Source organism: Abrus precatorius, unplaced genomic scaffold (assembly GCF_003935025.1).
Source record: "Abrus precatorius isolate BTA unplaced genomic scaffold, Abrus_2018 Scaffold10, whole genome shotgun sequence".
NCBI classification, from domain to species: Eukaryota; Viridiplantae; Streptophyta; class Magnoliopsida; order Fabales; family Fabaceae; genus Abrus; species Abrus precatorius.
Genome location: NW_020874292.1, coordinates 33454764 through 33470377, shown reverse-complemented (window position 1 = coordinate 33470377; position 15614 = coordinate 33454764). Strand labels below are relative to the sequence as shown.

At 33.0% G+C, this 15614-nt stretch overlaps 1 protein-coding gene across 3 annotated transcripts; it reads right to left on the bottom strand.

Annotated features, from left to right (window-relative positions):
* Positions 1-3365: 3365 nt before the first annotated feature.
* On the bottom strand, positions 3366-14950 carry LOC113868500. Of its 3 annotated transcripts, XM_027504147.1 has the most exons (16): positions 14787-14950; positions 12170-12710; positions 11827-12100; positions 11237-11535; positions 9926-10108; positions 8670-9419; positions 8487-8581; positions 8332-8391; positions 8159-8247; positions 7194-7745; positions 6876-6950; positions 6547-6617; positions 6394-6451; positions 4810-5071; positions 4277-4450; positions 3420-4243 (listed from the first exon to the last, which is right to left on the bottom strand). In XM_027504147.1, exons 2-16 carry the CDS (start codon positions 12574-12576, stop codon positions 3732-3734), a joined length of 3861 nt encoding a protein of 1286 aa, XP_027359948.1. In that variant the 5' UTR covers positions 12577-12710; positions 14787-14950; the 3' UTR covers positions 3420-3731. The 3 variants fall into 3 exon arrangements, with proteins under 3 accessions (XP_027359957.1, XP_027359940.1, XP_027359948.1); XM_027504139.1 differs by having other exon boundaries at positions 3367-4450; XM_027504156.1 differs by lacking the exon at positions 14787-14950 and having other exon boundaries at positions 3366-4450; positions 11827-11978; positions 12170-12524.
* Between the last annotated feature and the right edge of the window lie 664 nt (positions 14951-15614).

Genomic DNA, 15614 nt, shown 5'->3' with positions numbered 1-15614 from the left:
TTAAATGATAATCTTATTAAATAAGAACACTAAAGTTATTATTTAATTCATATGCTAATCCCTATATGACACTTGCCCATTTGATAAAATTAGTTGAAATTTGTAACTTTACAGGTGGCTAATATAAGTTGTTGGATAAAACTAGCTGAAATGTTATAATATTATAATTAAATAAGGAAAGAGAAATTTAAAGTTTGTACCTATATATGATTTATTTAAAAAGATAAAAATAAAATAATTGATTGTTATAAGTTTTAAAGTAAATATTGCTTAAAAAAAAGTAAATATTGCTTCAATAAGTTTTTCATAAACTAAATTTTAGAAGTTATGAATTTCTTCTATTTTATAATTACTAAGCAGATCTATTAACTTATTTTTAAATGAAATATAAACTCGTGTTACCAAACATTCCTTATCTCTAATTGAGCTTCCAACTATAACTTTATCAATATAAGGGCGAAAATAAGAGAGGAAAAAATGTCTTCATTTACCTTTCACAAAATGTTAAATTTAGAGATAATAAATGAAACACTTTATCAGTTTATTTTTTAGTTATCAAAATTAGAGATCTAAAATGTCAACACTATATTCATCCTTGTAGAGCATTTAAGAGACTAATTGGATAAGACATTAAATTTTTAAAAAGCTAATTTAATAATGAATGTTAGAATTTTTTAGATTTGCTGGGCTTTCATTGATTGATGATTTTATTTGGATAAAACAGGTTGAATGATTACTTGACATTTGGATATAATTTTTTATGGTCCATTAGGAGTTTTGGAAAACACCATATATGTGTTATTGAGATAGATATTGTATAAGGCTAATGGGCCAAATCTACATGATGGATAGATATTAAGATATAGGTATTTATTGGAACCAAAACCAAATTAGTAAGATCATCACTTGTATCTACACATGCTCTGACTATTTATAATTTCATCGAAGTGAAAGCTGGGATAGAAGGAGAATGTGAGTGGAAGACTCTCTTCCTAGTGTATGCATTTGGGCATGTAATTTTAAGAAAGATCTTGTTTTTAAAAAAACGGCTACAAGAGAACTACACAATTTAATTTAATTTATTTTAAAAATTGAGAAATTTGAATTCTAATAAAGATCCAATTTAGTTTGATTAAAATAAAATCTTCAATTCTTTAGAGGACTAAAGTGATTATATTTGAGAGACTAATTCACCAACTAATTGTTTTAGGATACAAATGTGAACCGTGGTGGCGTATTAGACTTCTAGAGGAATAGCTTCTCCTCTATTAGTATAAGTAAAAATAAAACTTTATTTTGAACAAAGAATATCCTTTAGCTAACGTACAAAATGATTGCTTTTAACACAATTACAAAAAAATAATTAAAAAATTGATATACTTTCATTGAATAATGTTTTATAACCATTGGAACATTCTCCTTAAAGTCAGATAACAATCCAATATATATCGCATCTACCAATTGTCATGATTTAAACTCATTCAAATTTGAAAATCTATTTCTTGATTTATAAGTAGTACATATTCTCAATTAATATAAGAAGTACGAATTTGCATTCTAAAATAGACTTTAAAGTTGACGTCTAATACTATTTAAATATCAAAATATGATTCACTAAAAACATAAGTTTCTCATGTTTGTCACTAATACCATATTAACAATTTTTAAATATATATAAAAAAATACAACTATCACGTATGTTTGTCTAAATTAGCATTATGTAATACAAACTAAAAGTATATTAATCAATATAAAAATAATTTAATATTTTTTAACAATAATAACATTAAACTCTTAAATATAACAAATAAAAAATGCCAACTATTGGCTAAAAAGTTAAATTACAAATAATAAAAATAGTAAATTAATAATAAAAGTTAAAATATATAAAGAAATACAACAAGAATTATAATGAACATTTTATAAATAAATAATATTTAATGATTTATTTATGTAATACCTATTTTTATATTAAAAAAACCTTAAACATCAATATTTTGATCATTATTATTATAAAAAATAAAATTAAAGTCACAAACCAAATCTTTTCTAAAATATAATAAATTATTAAACCGTTAAAAATATTAATAACCTAAATAAAGGTAGAGTATTAAGAACACTATGAAGATTGGGTTTGCTGTGAAAAAAAAATTTGTGAATGTCATTTATATAGATTTTTGTAGCAAACGAAAAACTGAAACTACACATTTATCTACAAGATAAAAGATGAGGAGGTGTCGCATGGCAACATCCCAACCACAACACATGAACATACAGTATCACCCCTTGCAGTACAGGATACACACTACATACACAGCACGTGTTAAGCAGCGTACAGTGTGTATTATCCTTGTAGTGGAGGCTCTGTTCTTCTGTACCTTACTGCAGTTCAAACATCAATCAATTTATAAATTCTTGATCCCGTGATAGCGGAAATTATATTAAAAGAACGGTAAAAAAGAAATGGTATTACCCGTTCAAAAATCTGTTTAATGAAATCCAGAATGATGTGAAGCAGATCATAATTTTACTCTTATCAGGAAGCTTCATGCATTCAAATAAGCATATCTACGAAAAACCGTTAAAGCTCATAGCAAAGTTGGCAAACCCAAATGTGAAACCAGGAGGTATTTCACAAAGGCGATCCAAAATAAACGTAATTTGAACACCACCATAACCATTAAATAAAATCCAAAAACCAATCAACTTTTTCAGTGCATGCAAATTTATTGAATTTGAAGCAGATATCCACACAAAAATTGAAACAAATCAATGTTAAAACCACACATGAACAAAAAGACATTCAGTTTTGCATAAAGTGTCAATAAAAGAATCAAACAAAGCTTACCTCCTTAAGTAAAAGGAACAGCTCAGTTCAGTTTTGGAAATAAAATTCCTTTCCATATTCATTACTGAGAAAGGTGGATTGTATCAAGAACATTCGAGATACGTTTCCACAAGATGTCCTTGCCCTCTTCAGAGGTTCCTCAACGCCACCTGTTTTACAAGTAGATTATTATAAGGGGGGGAAAATCTTTGGAAATGCTGCCAATAAATCAAACATTAGATAGCCAGAGTGATGATAGATAGCCAGAATCTGTTTCATACATGTATATCATAAGCAGGACAGCAACTGGACAAAGAGAAAAGCAGTAATCATTATCTGATGAAACCACCAAATTGTCATATTTATGTCAGTTAAAGAATTTTCCTAAGAGCCTTATCAGGAAATCTGCCCGAACACCTGGATGAAGCAGAGTAAACAACTTGAGAAGTATCATGCTGAGGAACTGAACCTGCAAAACACAAGTGCCAAAATAAACTGCAGGGGAGGGGGTAAACAGAGTTGCCAGCCAGGTCATTTCAGCAAATGAGATCTGATTTTATTAATAATATTAAATGTATGTACAAAGGCCTTGTTCTCTGATTTGTATGAGCTACAACCAGGATACAGTGTTTGCTAACATATAATCACTTGGAATACTAACTTGTACCTAGAACAAAAAGATCTTTACAGTGGAAGTCACAAACTTCAAAACGAGAAAAATCCAAAACAGCTGGAAAGGTCACTCAAAAACAACTTGGAGAGGGGTGTCTACCAAAGAATCTATATAACCTATTTGGGGACAGAATTAGCCATAAAACCATCCTATGTAACTAGTCATTTCGTAAAGGTACTTTGTTTCCTTTGTCATTTGTATAATGAACAGTACTATACAAAGAAAGCAGTTTCAAACCATCATATTCAAGTCTGAAAGGTCGTCCATGGGAATTTCAAGGCCCATAAAGTCATGATCTTGCAATCCATCGTCATCAATATTCAACCATGAACCAAGATCCTGACCTTGGTCACCAAGGTCATCAGGACCACCAAGGACATCCATTCCAGGCAACTGCAAATTGGACAAATCAATAGGCTCATCCAATTCACCAAAGCCAAACTCATCCTTTTCCTTGGCATTGCTATTAGTAGACATTTCATTAGACTTAGAAACAGAAGGTACAGCTGGTTTAGGTTGCTCCGATAGCTTTCCAAGCAGACCATTTACAGAAACAGAATGATAAGTTGCTTTCTGCTTAGGCTTTGCTTTGGGTTTTCTTTCTCCCTTAACACTAGATAGTGCTGGCTTACCAATTTTGGTAGTTCCATTTCTGGATAGCACTTCTCTGCTCTGCCCTTTTCCATCTCTGTCTCTCTCACTCCTCTTTCCTTTCACACTATTAGATAGAGAACTTCCTATACCTGATGGAGCACCTGAACTAACAATAGTACCGCCAACATCATCAAGAGACAATTCCCTTTTCTTCACCCTGTTTGACCATAGATCTTCCTTTCCACTAGTTTGTTCAGATGAATGATTTATAACAGGAAGAATATCTGATAAATTGAGACCATGATTATTAATGTTCTGACTAAATTGTGAAGCGCTCTGCTGTGAACCCATTGAACCTGCAGATAGAAAAACATGACTAATTATCAAAATGCAGACTGTACTCAGGAGCAACGGAGGGTAAAACGAAAACTTGATATAACAGTTCAGATCAGATGAAGTAGAGATTCAAGTCATTTGTCCCCTTCCCATGCCCCCAATCCTCTACCCAATATAGGCAACTATAACAAAAATCACACCTCTTATAGTTGGCAGTATTTTATAGTGGAGACAGGATTGGGGACAAAGGATTCAAGTCCACACAGAAGATGGCATAAAGCCATCTGAGAATTTTGGCTAAATGCTCACACAAAACACAGCTAAATAAAAAAAAAGATTGGATTAGAATACTTATTCAAGAAGGAAATGAAGTTGATACCTGTTCTTGCTTCCAGAGTAAAGGAAGAAACTTTAGGTTTTGTGGATTCAGTCTCCATGCCATTTAATTGCTGAACAATACTTAGCTGGGAAGCAGCAGCAAAGAACATATCTTTGAACAAAGGCTCATTGAAGCAGGTCTTGCCTGTATCTTCAAATTGATGGCACCGTTCCAATGTTCGTTTAACAAATCCCAATGCTGCTTGCTTAGCCACTTTGTTGCTCGCATGCTTCCCACTTGATGGACTAGGACCCCAACAAGCCTGCCAATCAATTACTGTCAATTCACTCTGTCGTATAACTGTAACCTATTTAAAGAAGAGAACACTTCTGATGTAAGACACATAGACTAGAACAAGCTAACTCAAGTTTGCCAAAAAAATCTTTGCAAATTCCAAATAAAACCATTACAAGAGTAAGAGCCAAACGATTTGAAGTTTTAAATGAACTTGTTCACAACACTTTGGAGAAAAGAAATTCTCTTCAAGTAAAATTGGAACCTAACCATGTTCTTAAATCCATCAAAGCTAAAGATGATTCTGTTGAAGGAGAGTTAGTTGGGCCTTAATTATGTTAATTTGTTGAATGTAACTAGTTGTTATTTATACTAATTAGGTAAATTTTATGTTTTGTCTTTTCTTTTATCAAGCTCTGATTAATTAGGGTAATTAAACATATTTTATAATTTGTATTACCATTTTTTTATTATGTTATTTAAGGTAATTAGGCAGATCAACATCTTTCTAAGCTGACAGATAAATATCAAGTCTAATTGTATTCAAAGAAATAAACTTTGTCAGAGGTTATTTTTTCTCAAGTTTTTCTGAGAACTTCACCAAACTTATCAAGGATCCCTTCCTTTTAGCGTTTGTCTCTTATAGCTTGGGTGCTTGGTTATATATAAAGTATAAACAACGGGTCTAAGTTTTATAACTTCAAACTTGTCATAACTTTCTGGATTAAGTTCCAAATCCATTGTTGGGTTTCTATAACTTTGTGTCTCAAGGGTTCACATCAACTTTCTAATATGATATCATCTATTAAGCTAATGCAGTGTTCAACTTTTCTTCCTAGACAATTTAAATTACTTTATACAAGATAATAAGGCAGAGAAAGGAGTTTGAATGCTCCAATAAAAAGTAAACACAAACAAAAATAGGTCAAAGATGTCCCAACTCTGAAATAAAAAGGTAGAGTAAGACATGGTTGAGAGTTTCTATTTCCAGTTGTGAATTACAGGTTTTCATGTTGTTACCTACTTAGCACTCCATGCAAGTCTTATTAGGATATTAAGATCACAAACATTTATACATGTATGGATACATTCTAGCAGCCGTGTTAAGGCTACACACACAAAACAACACTTTTTGATGTAGGTCCTTTTCTACTTTCCTACTTATATTTAAATCTGGATATCAGAATTATAAACCATGTCCCTACTCTATCAATATTATCCATTAGTCTTGTATAAAGATCCCCATCCTTTTTTTATTATTGTAATAAAATTGTCATTAGAATGCAAAAATTTTATGTGAAAACTGAAAACCTGATTATATACAAAGGCAACATTGAACAATAAGGTTACCATGTATTTCTCATAAGCCATCACGACAAGTTTGTCAAGAGCACGTTGTTCAAAATCCCTGTTAATCAAAATATTGTATTTCCAGTCAGAACAGTCAGCCACAAAAGTTTAAAAGCATGAAAATAATCACAGAATAAATGATTGAGCATTTACTTTTCTTGAAGTTCTCTTGTCACTGAAGCAGAGTCCAATAACCCATCAAGCAAGCATTTCCTCTTGGACATCTAAATTTATAAGATAAAATAAAATAAAACGGTGAATTATATAAGATCCAAAACAACTTTATTAAGTTCTCAATTATATCTATAAATCAGATGTCTGGTTCTTAACCTGATTTGCATATTTACATAAACTTGGAAAGCAACATGTAAATATCTATTTTCTGAATAGCTACAACAAAGATAAAAAAAAAATATTGGGAAAAAACATTTAGATAATTAGCAGATACAACATTATAACTTGGCTTCAGCATCAGTTGGTACCTGTCCTTGGTAATGCTCCTCTAACCCAGTGATATCCACACAAATTCCTCCATCATCTGTTTGTGACATTTCGGGCTTGAAAAACAAAAGTAGAAACAGTAAGTATCACACAAATGACAAACCTACAGCAGATTTAACAATAACAGGATAGAACATCTTGAAGTAAATTCATTACGTCTATTGATGAGTAGACAGCAGAAGGAACTACAGAATAAACTAGAACAGAATAGTTAAATCAAATTTGATATTGATTCATAGTTCTTCAATAATGAAACTTCATGAAGAAGTGCACAAAAACTGTCAGGAAAGTAAGCTAACCACTGATTCTGGAGCAATTCCAATACTTTGAAGCTCCAAGATAAGCTTTTCATTCATATCCAAGGTATCATATTGCAACTCTGAACAGGTCCAGGTAGGCATGTTTTGGCTTGAATTCAACCCAGTTGATGGGATATCAACTATGTCACCTCCAGTCTCATCATATCCTGACTTCTTAGTTATCTCATAACCATTGTAAGTAGAATGACAAGCAAGATAAGAGATAGATCGAGAGTGGTGATCCAAACTGCTCAAATCCAACTCTCCATCTGCCTCACATTCAGTATCATACACATCAAACTTGATGTCTTCACTTTCACTGCTACACTCCTCTGAAATTAGGGCAGATATTAGCCTTTGACAGAGGGGAATTCTATTAGGGTCTCCATTAGCTAGTTGCCACTGTTCTGCTACAATTCCAGCACAGCTTTGAGCGCTGGGTCCATAATCCTCTTCACAGCAGGTCAACCCAATCCCATTAACAACAGCTTCACAATCATCTACATTTGAAGGAACTGGAGTTGGCATCAATCCACTCGATTCAAGATTTATCTGAAAGATGGATGAATTATTAAAGTTTGAATAATTTATTCCCGTGACAGGCATGTTTAAGAAATTCAGATCAAGTAAATCATGCTTTAATCATCAGTATTAATAAAAATACAATTTATACAACATTGGTTGGGAACTTTATATGACCTTAATAATATCTGTTCTGTTTATTCCTCATATCCTTTCTTTTATAACTTTATATATATATATATATATGTGTGTGTGTGGAAACATTTATAGTAAAAACAATAAATTCTAACTCCAGAATAATCAACCAAAAGATGCATCAAGGCACTATGGCTGCTGACACAAATCTGAAGCATTGTTAAACTATCATTCCTTAAATATGAAAGCACCATAACTTGAATGTGACAAGAGTCACTCAAAATCACCAGCAATGCAAAGATTACTACCTGTTGCTTCCAGTGAGCAATGTCCTCCTCGGTTATCAAACCAAAGAAAGAATCCATCTGCCTCCAGAATTGGCTGGAAAAAGCACGAGCTGCAGACATAAGAAAATACAGAACTCGATCAGATCAAAAACATGTAGGCTACACAGTTAGATAATATTTAATAAGATTCATACCGGAGTTGATAACACCCTTTACAGCAGCCAATAATTCTTCGTGTCCATCTTCTGACCCAGCTGAAACAATGAACCCAAAAGCAATAAATGATATACTTGTGTTACATACGAAAAAGTTGAGTTCAATACTCTTTACTAGAAGCTGAAACTAGTACCAAGAAAATCAGCTGATGCACTAATTGCTGTATGCTTTTGACGTGCATATGCCTTACGATCAGAAAGCTTCCTGGTTGGTGGCCGACCTGCCTTGCTGCATGGAACTCATAGAAACGTGAGATTTTAATCAGTGTGCCCAAACAACAGACCTAAGCAATAGATTTAGATAGAAGTATTTTAACCTTTCACTCTTGTCAAATCCTTGTCTTGAGCTTCTAAGTTGCTTTACTGTCCCAATATTTCCAAGCTTCTCAGATGTCATCGGCATCAGCGACCTTGTGGCAGGAAAATTGCGTCCTGTCCTCCCTTGCCTCCTAACACCATCTCTATGCTCTTCCCCAGAGACAAGTTTATTTTTTCTTGTTGAAAGGACCAAGTTAGAAACCTTTTGAACATTATGTCCAGTTTTCTGATCTATCTCTTCTGGTTTCCTGCCTTTCTCTTTAGGTTTTATCTCAGCCACCCCTGACTCTTCACTTTCAGATAAGGCAGCTGAAGATAAAGAATCACCTTTCAATTTGATTTGCTGGGGAGAATTGCCAGCCACACGTCTGGCAAATCCCAATCCAAGATCATTACCAGTCACATCAGAAGCAGAATCCAAAGCAGAGGATTCATCATTACTTGACACAATGTGCACAAAATTTGTTTTTCTGGCAGTACGGGAGCTCTTTTGTGGCCTCTGCCAATGGACAACAGGTGGGGAAGATGATCGTGCTGATGCTGCACGCTTGCGATTATTGGTGCTGACACCAGCAGGGGGCTTGGGCGTACAATGAGAGACCTCCCAATCATTAGGAACAGCTGCTCTATGGACAACTGGTGACAACTTGGGGGCAACTCCTGAACCTGATCGTGGTGCTCGAATAGAAGTATTCATTTTAGCATTTGAATTAGGACTGGCAGAATTAAATTCATCACGAACAGTTGCCCTGGGTACAGAACAATTGTAAGGATAAATTCAATTATCAATTACATAATACATTTTTTAACAAACAGCAGATTTATTGAGTCAAATAGAAGAATAGAAAGGAAAAGAAGAACAAGAAATCATCCCAAAAAAAGAGAGAAGAAATAGTAAACGACAAGGAATACTGAACATCAATGTAATAAAGCTAACCCCTATACAAAGACTACATGCTTTACATCATGCAAGTCAAACACCTAATCTTATCCTAACATACTTGGTTATCCCAAAATGCCTAAGTAATTATCAGTCATAGAATACATATCACAATGAAGAAGAAAGTTATGTATGAAAACAAACACAATTCATTAGGATCCATAACACAAATGGAGCAAATGAACAAACCCATCAACACAAAGAAATCAAGGAGCAAGCAACATGAAGAAAAAGAGGTCTCTAAGGATAAAAGAAATTTTATTTCTAAAACCAATAAATCATAATAAGAAGTAATAGGCTTTATAGTGTACTTACTTGTTAATGGCCCTGAAATTCACCTTTTCCTTGTCTGAATTAACAAGACGATCCCGCCTATCATTGACAGCAGAATTATTATCTACATCACTTCTAGGGGTAGAGACACGTATGCCCAACCCAGTTTGTTGAGAGACACCATCTGATTTTCCAGCTCCAACAGTTCCATTAGAAACCCCGGACCTAAACAGAAGATACATGATAATATTACTTAATAGCCTATACTGAAAAAGATAATCACCAGGAATAAATAAACAAAAAAAGAATCTTGTTACATGATATCTTCCATTGAATATCCTAGAAATCAGAGAGAATTTAGCAGAAACGCTCACAATATTCATGTTACATCAGCTACAGATGGGTTTGTAGCCTTTCACCATTTAACACTACACGTGGAGAATGAAATCCCAATGGCACTCTCATTTATTTTCTTTTCATTTCCGTTATTGCATTATAACCATAGAATTCAGAGATTCAACAAATTACTATTGATAGAACCAGAGTTATATCTATCCTAGCAAGTAATATGTGATTCTGATTTTGTCAAGAATTTTTCAAATTTGGCATCTTCTTATCTAGCATTAGATGTGTATAGCACCAGCAATAAATTGCAAATATGTAATAATGATACTTGAGAAACATGTAATTTAAATTTGACAAGTCCAAAATACAATGTATAATGTTAATTACAGTGAATGAGTAGAGGCACTGTTGTGCATTGTTATATTGAGTCTAAAAACATTTTGCAGTTCATTTTGATCCCTATATTAAAAATAAAAAATAAAAAAAGTTAGTCCCCAAACTCAACACAGCTTTTTGTTTTGGTCCTTTGATGAAAAAACAATTGTAACACTGTTATAACTTTGGCACATGACGAGGACCAAATTGTAAACATTTTTTCATGTAGGGACCAAAATATAAAGTTATTTTATGTAGGGACAAAAATAAAAAATGTGTCAAGTATAGGATTGGGGACCATATTTTTAATATAACTAAATCTATTTAATTTTTGTTACGTAAATTATAATCTAGACATGGATAATGAGGCAAAAAATTAATTTCTACATGAATAAATAAATGGAAAAAAAGTAATAAGCAGACATTCCCCTAACATGTATCCGTCTCACTACTTTCCTAAATCATCAAAGCTTCCACTTTTTTTGTGTTTTGCCTTTTCAGTTTCAGATATAAAGACCATGAATTCATTAATTAATCATTTTTCTAAGTAATAAATTATTACATGGAAGCAAGAGAGCAGATACAAGCTAATTATGTCTAAGACAGTATAAATGCATACAAATACATTCATACCTGAAAGAATGGGAATCATTATTCAATTTCAACCGAGCATCAGCAGATAGTCTATGTTGCATTCCTTGTTTAGTTTCCTGGAAAATGTTAACAGGTTTTGTCAATCCTGTATTGGGAGACCCATCTGGTTTGATGCCAGAACGCTTCTTCTTCATTTTTAACTTTTCCCAACCATCACCTCCAATCGGTAAAGTCCATTCCTCACCCTGAACTGTAGCATTATTGGCAATCCGTAACATTTCTTTATCTCTATCTACAGTCCCAGGTGGCCTGACAAGAGAATTAGTCCGCATGTCCCCCTAGAATTTATCAAACCCAAGTCAGTTCTGCCCAACAGATTTTAAAGCATACCAAGTTAATCTGAAATCAGACTCTCCCATATAAAGGGAAGTAAAAACGAAGTTGTAAAGGCACAACTCAACCACGACATACTCGTATGCTTCATTAGACCAGAAAAACTGCACAATACAACAGAATATTCTGCATTTTGAAAATTTTTATAGAATTAAAGAGACACACATACAAAACCTAGAGGTCATGAAAGCATACACAACTTACATACTAAACATACATAAACAAAAGAAGCATACCCTTGCATCAACCAAAGAAGTTCTAGTGCGCTTGTTTGGAACATTTTTGGTTCTTTCTTCCAATTTTTGCTGTTCATGATCGAACCCACCTGTGACAGAATGACCTTGAACTCCAACCTTACCTATGCTTTGCCCTAAGGCTGACCTATCACCTAATGTGAAACTAGAACGTTCATTAGGAAAAGTTTCAGCTCGGGATCTCTTCTTTGAAATTATATTTTGGAAATCTTTGTTGAATCTAGACAAGGCTTCACTGAACATTTTAGAACGTTCCCTGATGAATAATAAAATGTTATTGAACAGTGATAACTTCAATGCCAACAGCAAAAATACAAAGAACTACCTTGCCCTTCTATAATTTGCAAGTAAACCATCCCTGAGTCGTTTGATATCTTCTGGTACTGGGGAAGACAGTTGCTTGCCTTTCGCAGAACTCGATGGGGATTCATCAGGTGAAATTCCAAGAGCAGTACTGACATGTCGTTTATAATCTGTTTGACGATTAGACTTATGCTCTGGAACCTTTAGATCAAAACGCATACAATTGAAGAAGCTCACCACATCCCCTTGTGTTGCAGAAGAACTGCTTCGTGACATGTTTGGAAGAGAAGACAGAATTGGATTTTCCATGTTTTCACGAAAGCTACCTGATCTATCAATTGAAGAAGTTATGTGGGATCCACGCTGCCCAGTGTGTGATGGTCTGTCTGGGCTGGTAGAAGATATATCAAACTTGGTGGATGTTGCCATTGCACTAATTCCCACACATCTCTTGACTCAAATACCCAGAACAGAGACTGGTGCATGACAAAGATGTGGCTCTATACTGACTACAGCACATAAAGGGCAAATCTATATTACAAGGGAACAATTGAAAAATGTACCTGAAACGATCAAAATAATAACACAGAAAAATCAAACTTTATTGGCTGCAATGTAGAGATATTCATGTGCAAACTGAAATTCTTGGGTAACAAACCAGGATTCATGCTCAAAAGCACCCTAAATTTGTATATTGAACCAAGAGTTTGAAAAAAAAAATTTGCAAAAGCTACGGGATTTGCAACACAGCACATGAGAGTTTGAGTAATTAAGTCAATTCCATATCATTACCTAGTCCCAACTCTGTTAAGTCAAAGTAAAAAGGAATAATAACATATTTGACATGTATACTAAGTATTTCCATACACGACAAAAACAATTTTACAAAAATGCCAAATTGCAGAGAAAAGGAAATAAAAAAATATAAAGCTATCAGCACCAGTATTCATATAAAAAGCAGCTTAAAATGTACACTCATAAATATGCCAAAGAAAAAGGCTTTATGATCAAGTATTACCTTAGTACCATTTTCTTGAAAATCTCATGAAACAATTGGATAAAATGACACTGTATATCTCACTCCACTCTTCTCTACATAGACCCAGTCCTCATTCTTATATTGCAAATCCAAATCCATCAGCTCTCATACAGTGTATTTCAAACTTTAGTTGCCAGGACAAAATATCATTTTAATAAAATATGCCTTTAAGACTAATCATACAAAGACTTCATAGCACATGATCCCTCTTCCAAACAACTTGAACTATCTCTATTACAGTTTAATGAATAAATATTAGGGTACAATTTTCTTTTTTTAGGACAAAGAAAATTATCAGATGTAATATATTTATCTTCAGTCATAATGACAATTACTACCCTTTGACACCCATAGATATAATGTAGATAATTTTTAGACAATGGAGAATTGAATGAGGAAAACTTGATGTTATGACCTCCATAGAAGTGACCACTTGTAAGAAATTTTCCAATTTTATCTGAGTCAACAATGTGCTCTACTAACAAGCAAGTTCATCTCAACTTTCAAGCAAGTCACATGATTGTAACCAAATTCATATACAAAATATAAACAAGTTGTCTTATGCAAAACTTATTTACCGTACTTTACCAAGCCTAATTATCAGTTAAAGAAATGTAATTTAATAGACAACAATGCTCAATGTTGCATCTAGATGAAATCTACATTATTATGAGTTATGACAAACGCAATGACGATTTTGTCAACAACATACCATATGCAAACCAATTACAATAATTTACTGTCTCAACTTCAAAGAGTAATTGCTACAACAACTCACAGTCTTGGCTTCAAACGCCAATTACTTGACTAATCATCTGGATTCTGGACCTCAAACATCAATCTAGGCCTCATGAACTAGACTTCATCATCAATTTATGATATTCTTAACATAAACAGGTGGTAAATACACAGCTGAGACAACTACTATTTCTTTCAATTTGAAATAATCAAAAAATTCTAACAGTTACTTTAAAAGAAACCCCATCAAGACAATTGAGTTTACTCCAAGAAATTGTCAGGCAGTAACAACAGATGCACACCACTGTTTGCAAATTTTCCTTCCTACACTCACTCCAGTTTACTGCTCCTATCTTAACTTCCTCAATTTAATGCATTATCTACCAATTTACAGGGAATGGCCACACAGTATTAAAAAAAAATCCTGTACTCTCTAAACTCCAAGCATGCATTATGTCATTTTAGTACACAAAATATTTTAATAAAAATCCAATAATAATAATAATAAAATAAAATAGAAGATGTATCCGTCAACTACATAACTTCTATTACACAAGTTCTGTCTACTTCATGTATGCAGATACTCTCTCTCCTCTACTACCTCAATCTTAGTTCGTTCGAAAGCTCAATAAAAAAAATAAAATAAAAAAACAAAATTAGAAAGAAAACGCAGACAGAGAGGAGTAAGGACATGAAGAAACCCTAACGATTGAATCAATGCAAAAAGCTAAAAATTGAAATCACGACCCACCTGATAACGCGGAAAAGCATTACAAACTCCATAATCAAAACCCTAGAAGATGAACAAGAAATGAAGGAAACAACAGCAAACTGAAAAATAGCAATACATGTATATATATACCTCGAATCTTGCAATGGAGTTTGTTATTGGTTTTGGAATAGCTAAGAAAATTGGGAGAAGAATCGAAGGGTGTGTTAGAATTTGATATTGCTTTGAGCTCCAAATCCAAGTTCGTATGAAGCCATGGTGGACGAGGAAGCCCCCCCGGTGTTTTGATCGGCAATGAATTGTAATGACTCGATTTCACTTTTTTACCCACGGTTTTGTATTTTTAGGAATTTAAGATCAGCGTTTTGGCAGGGGTTTTTTTGTCAGTACACTGTTCGATACGGTATGACTGGCATCGAGTTTTATTGATTATGCTATCATCAATAATGTACTGTAAATACAGCCAAATTAATAATAATAATATTTACTGCATAATGTTTTTCTATTTTTTCAACATTTAAAATTATGAGTAACTAATATAACTTATTAAAATGTTACTTTTATAAAGTGTTACTATATTAAATTTCTTATTATATCTTTCGTCTATTATATCAATTATTATAAATTAATAAAGAAAATAAATATTTAAAATAATACACATTCATCAATCAAGCACCGGTTAATTATTAAACAAAATTAAATTCATCAAAAATTATTATTATTATTATTATTACAATAGAGAGAGAGAGAGAGAGAAACACAATCTACAATATCAATGTATTTTTCTTTAGCTGAGAAAAAATATGTACTTTTCTTTAGAAAACCACAAAATTGATGTCTACGAAATCAATGTCTACATCATTATTGCTTATGAATTTCTGTTCATCCCAATTTAAGTAATAGTATTACACTAAACATATTCGTTTAAATAAATAAAAAATAAAGTAAACTTGGTCTACT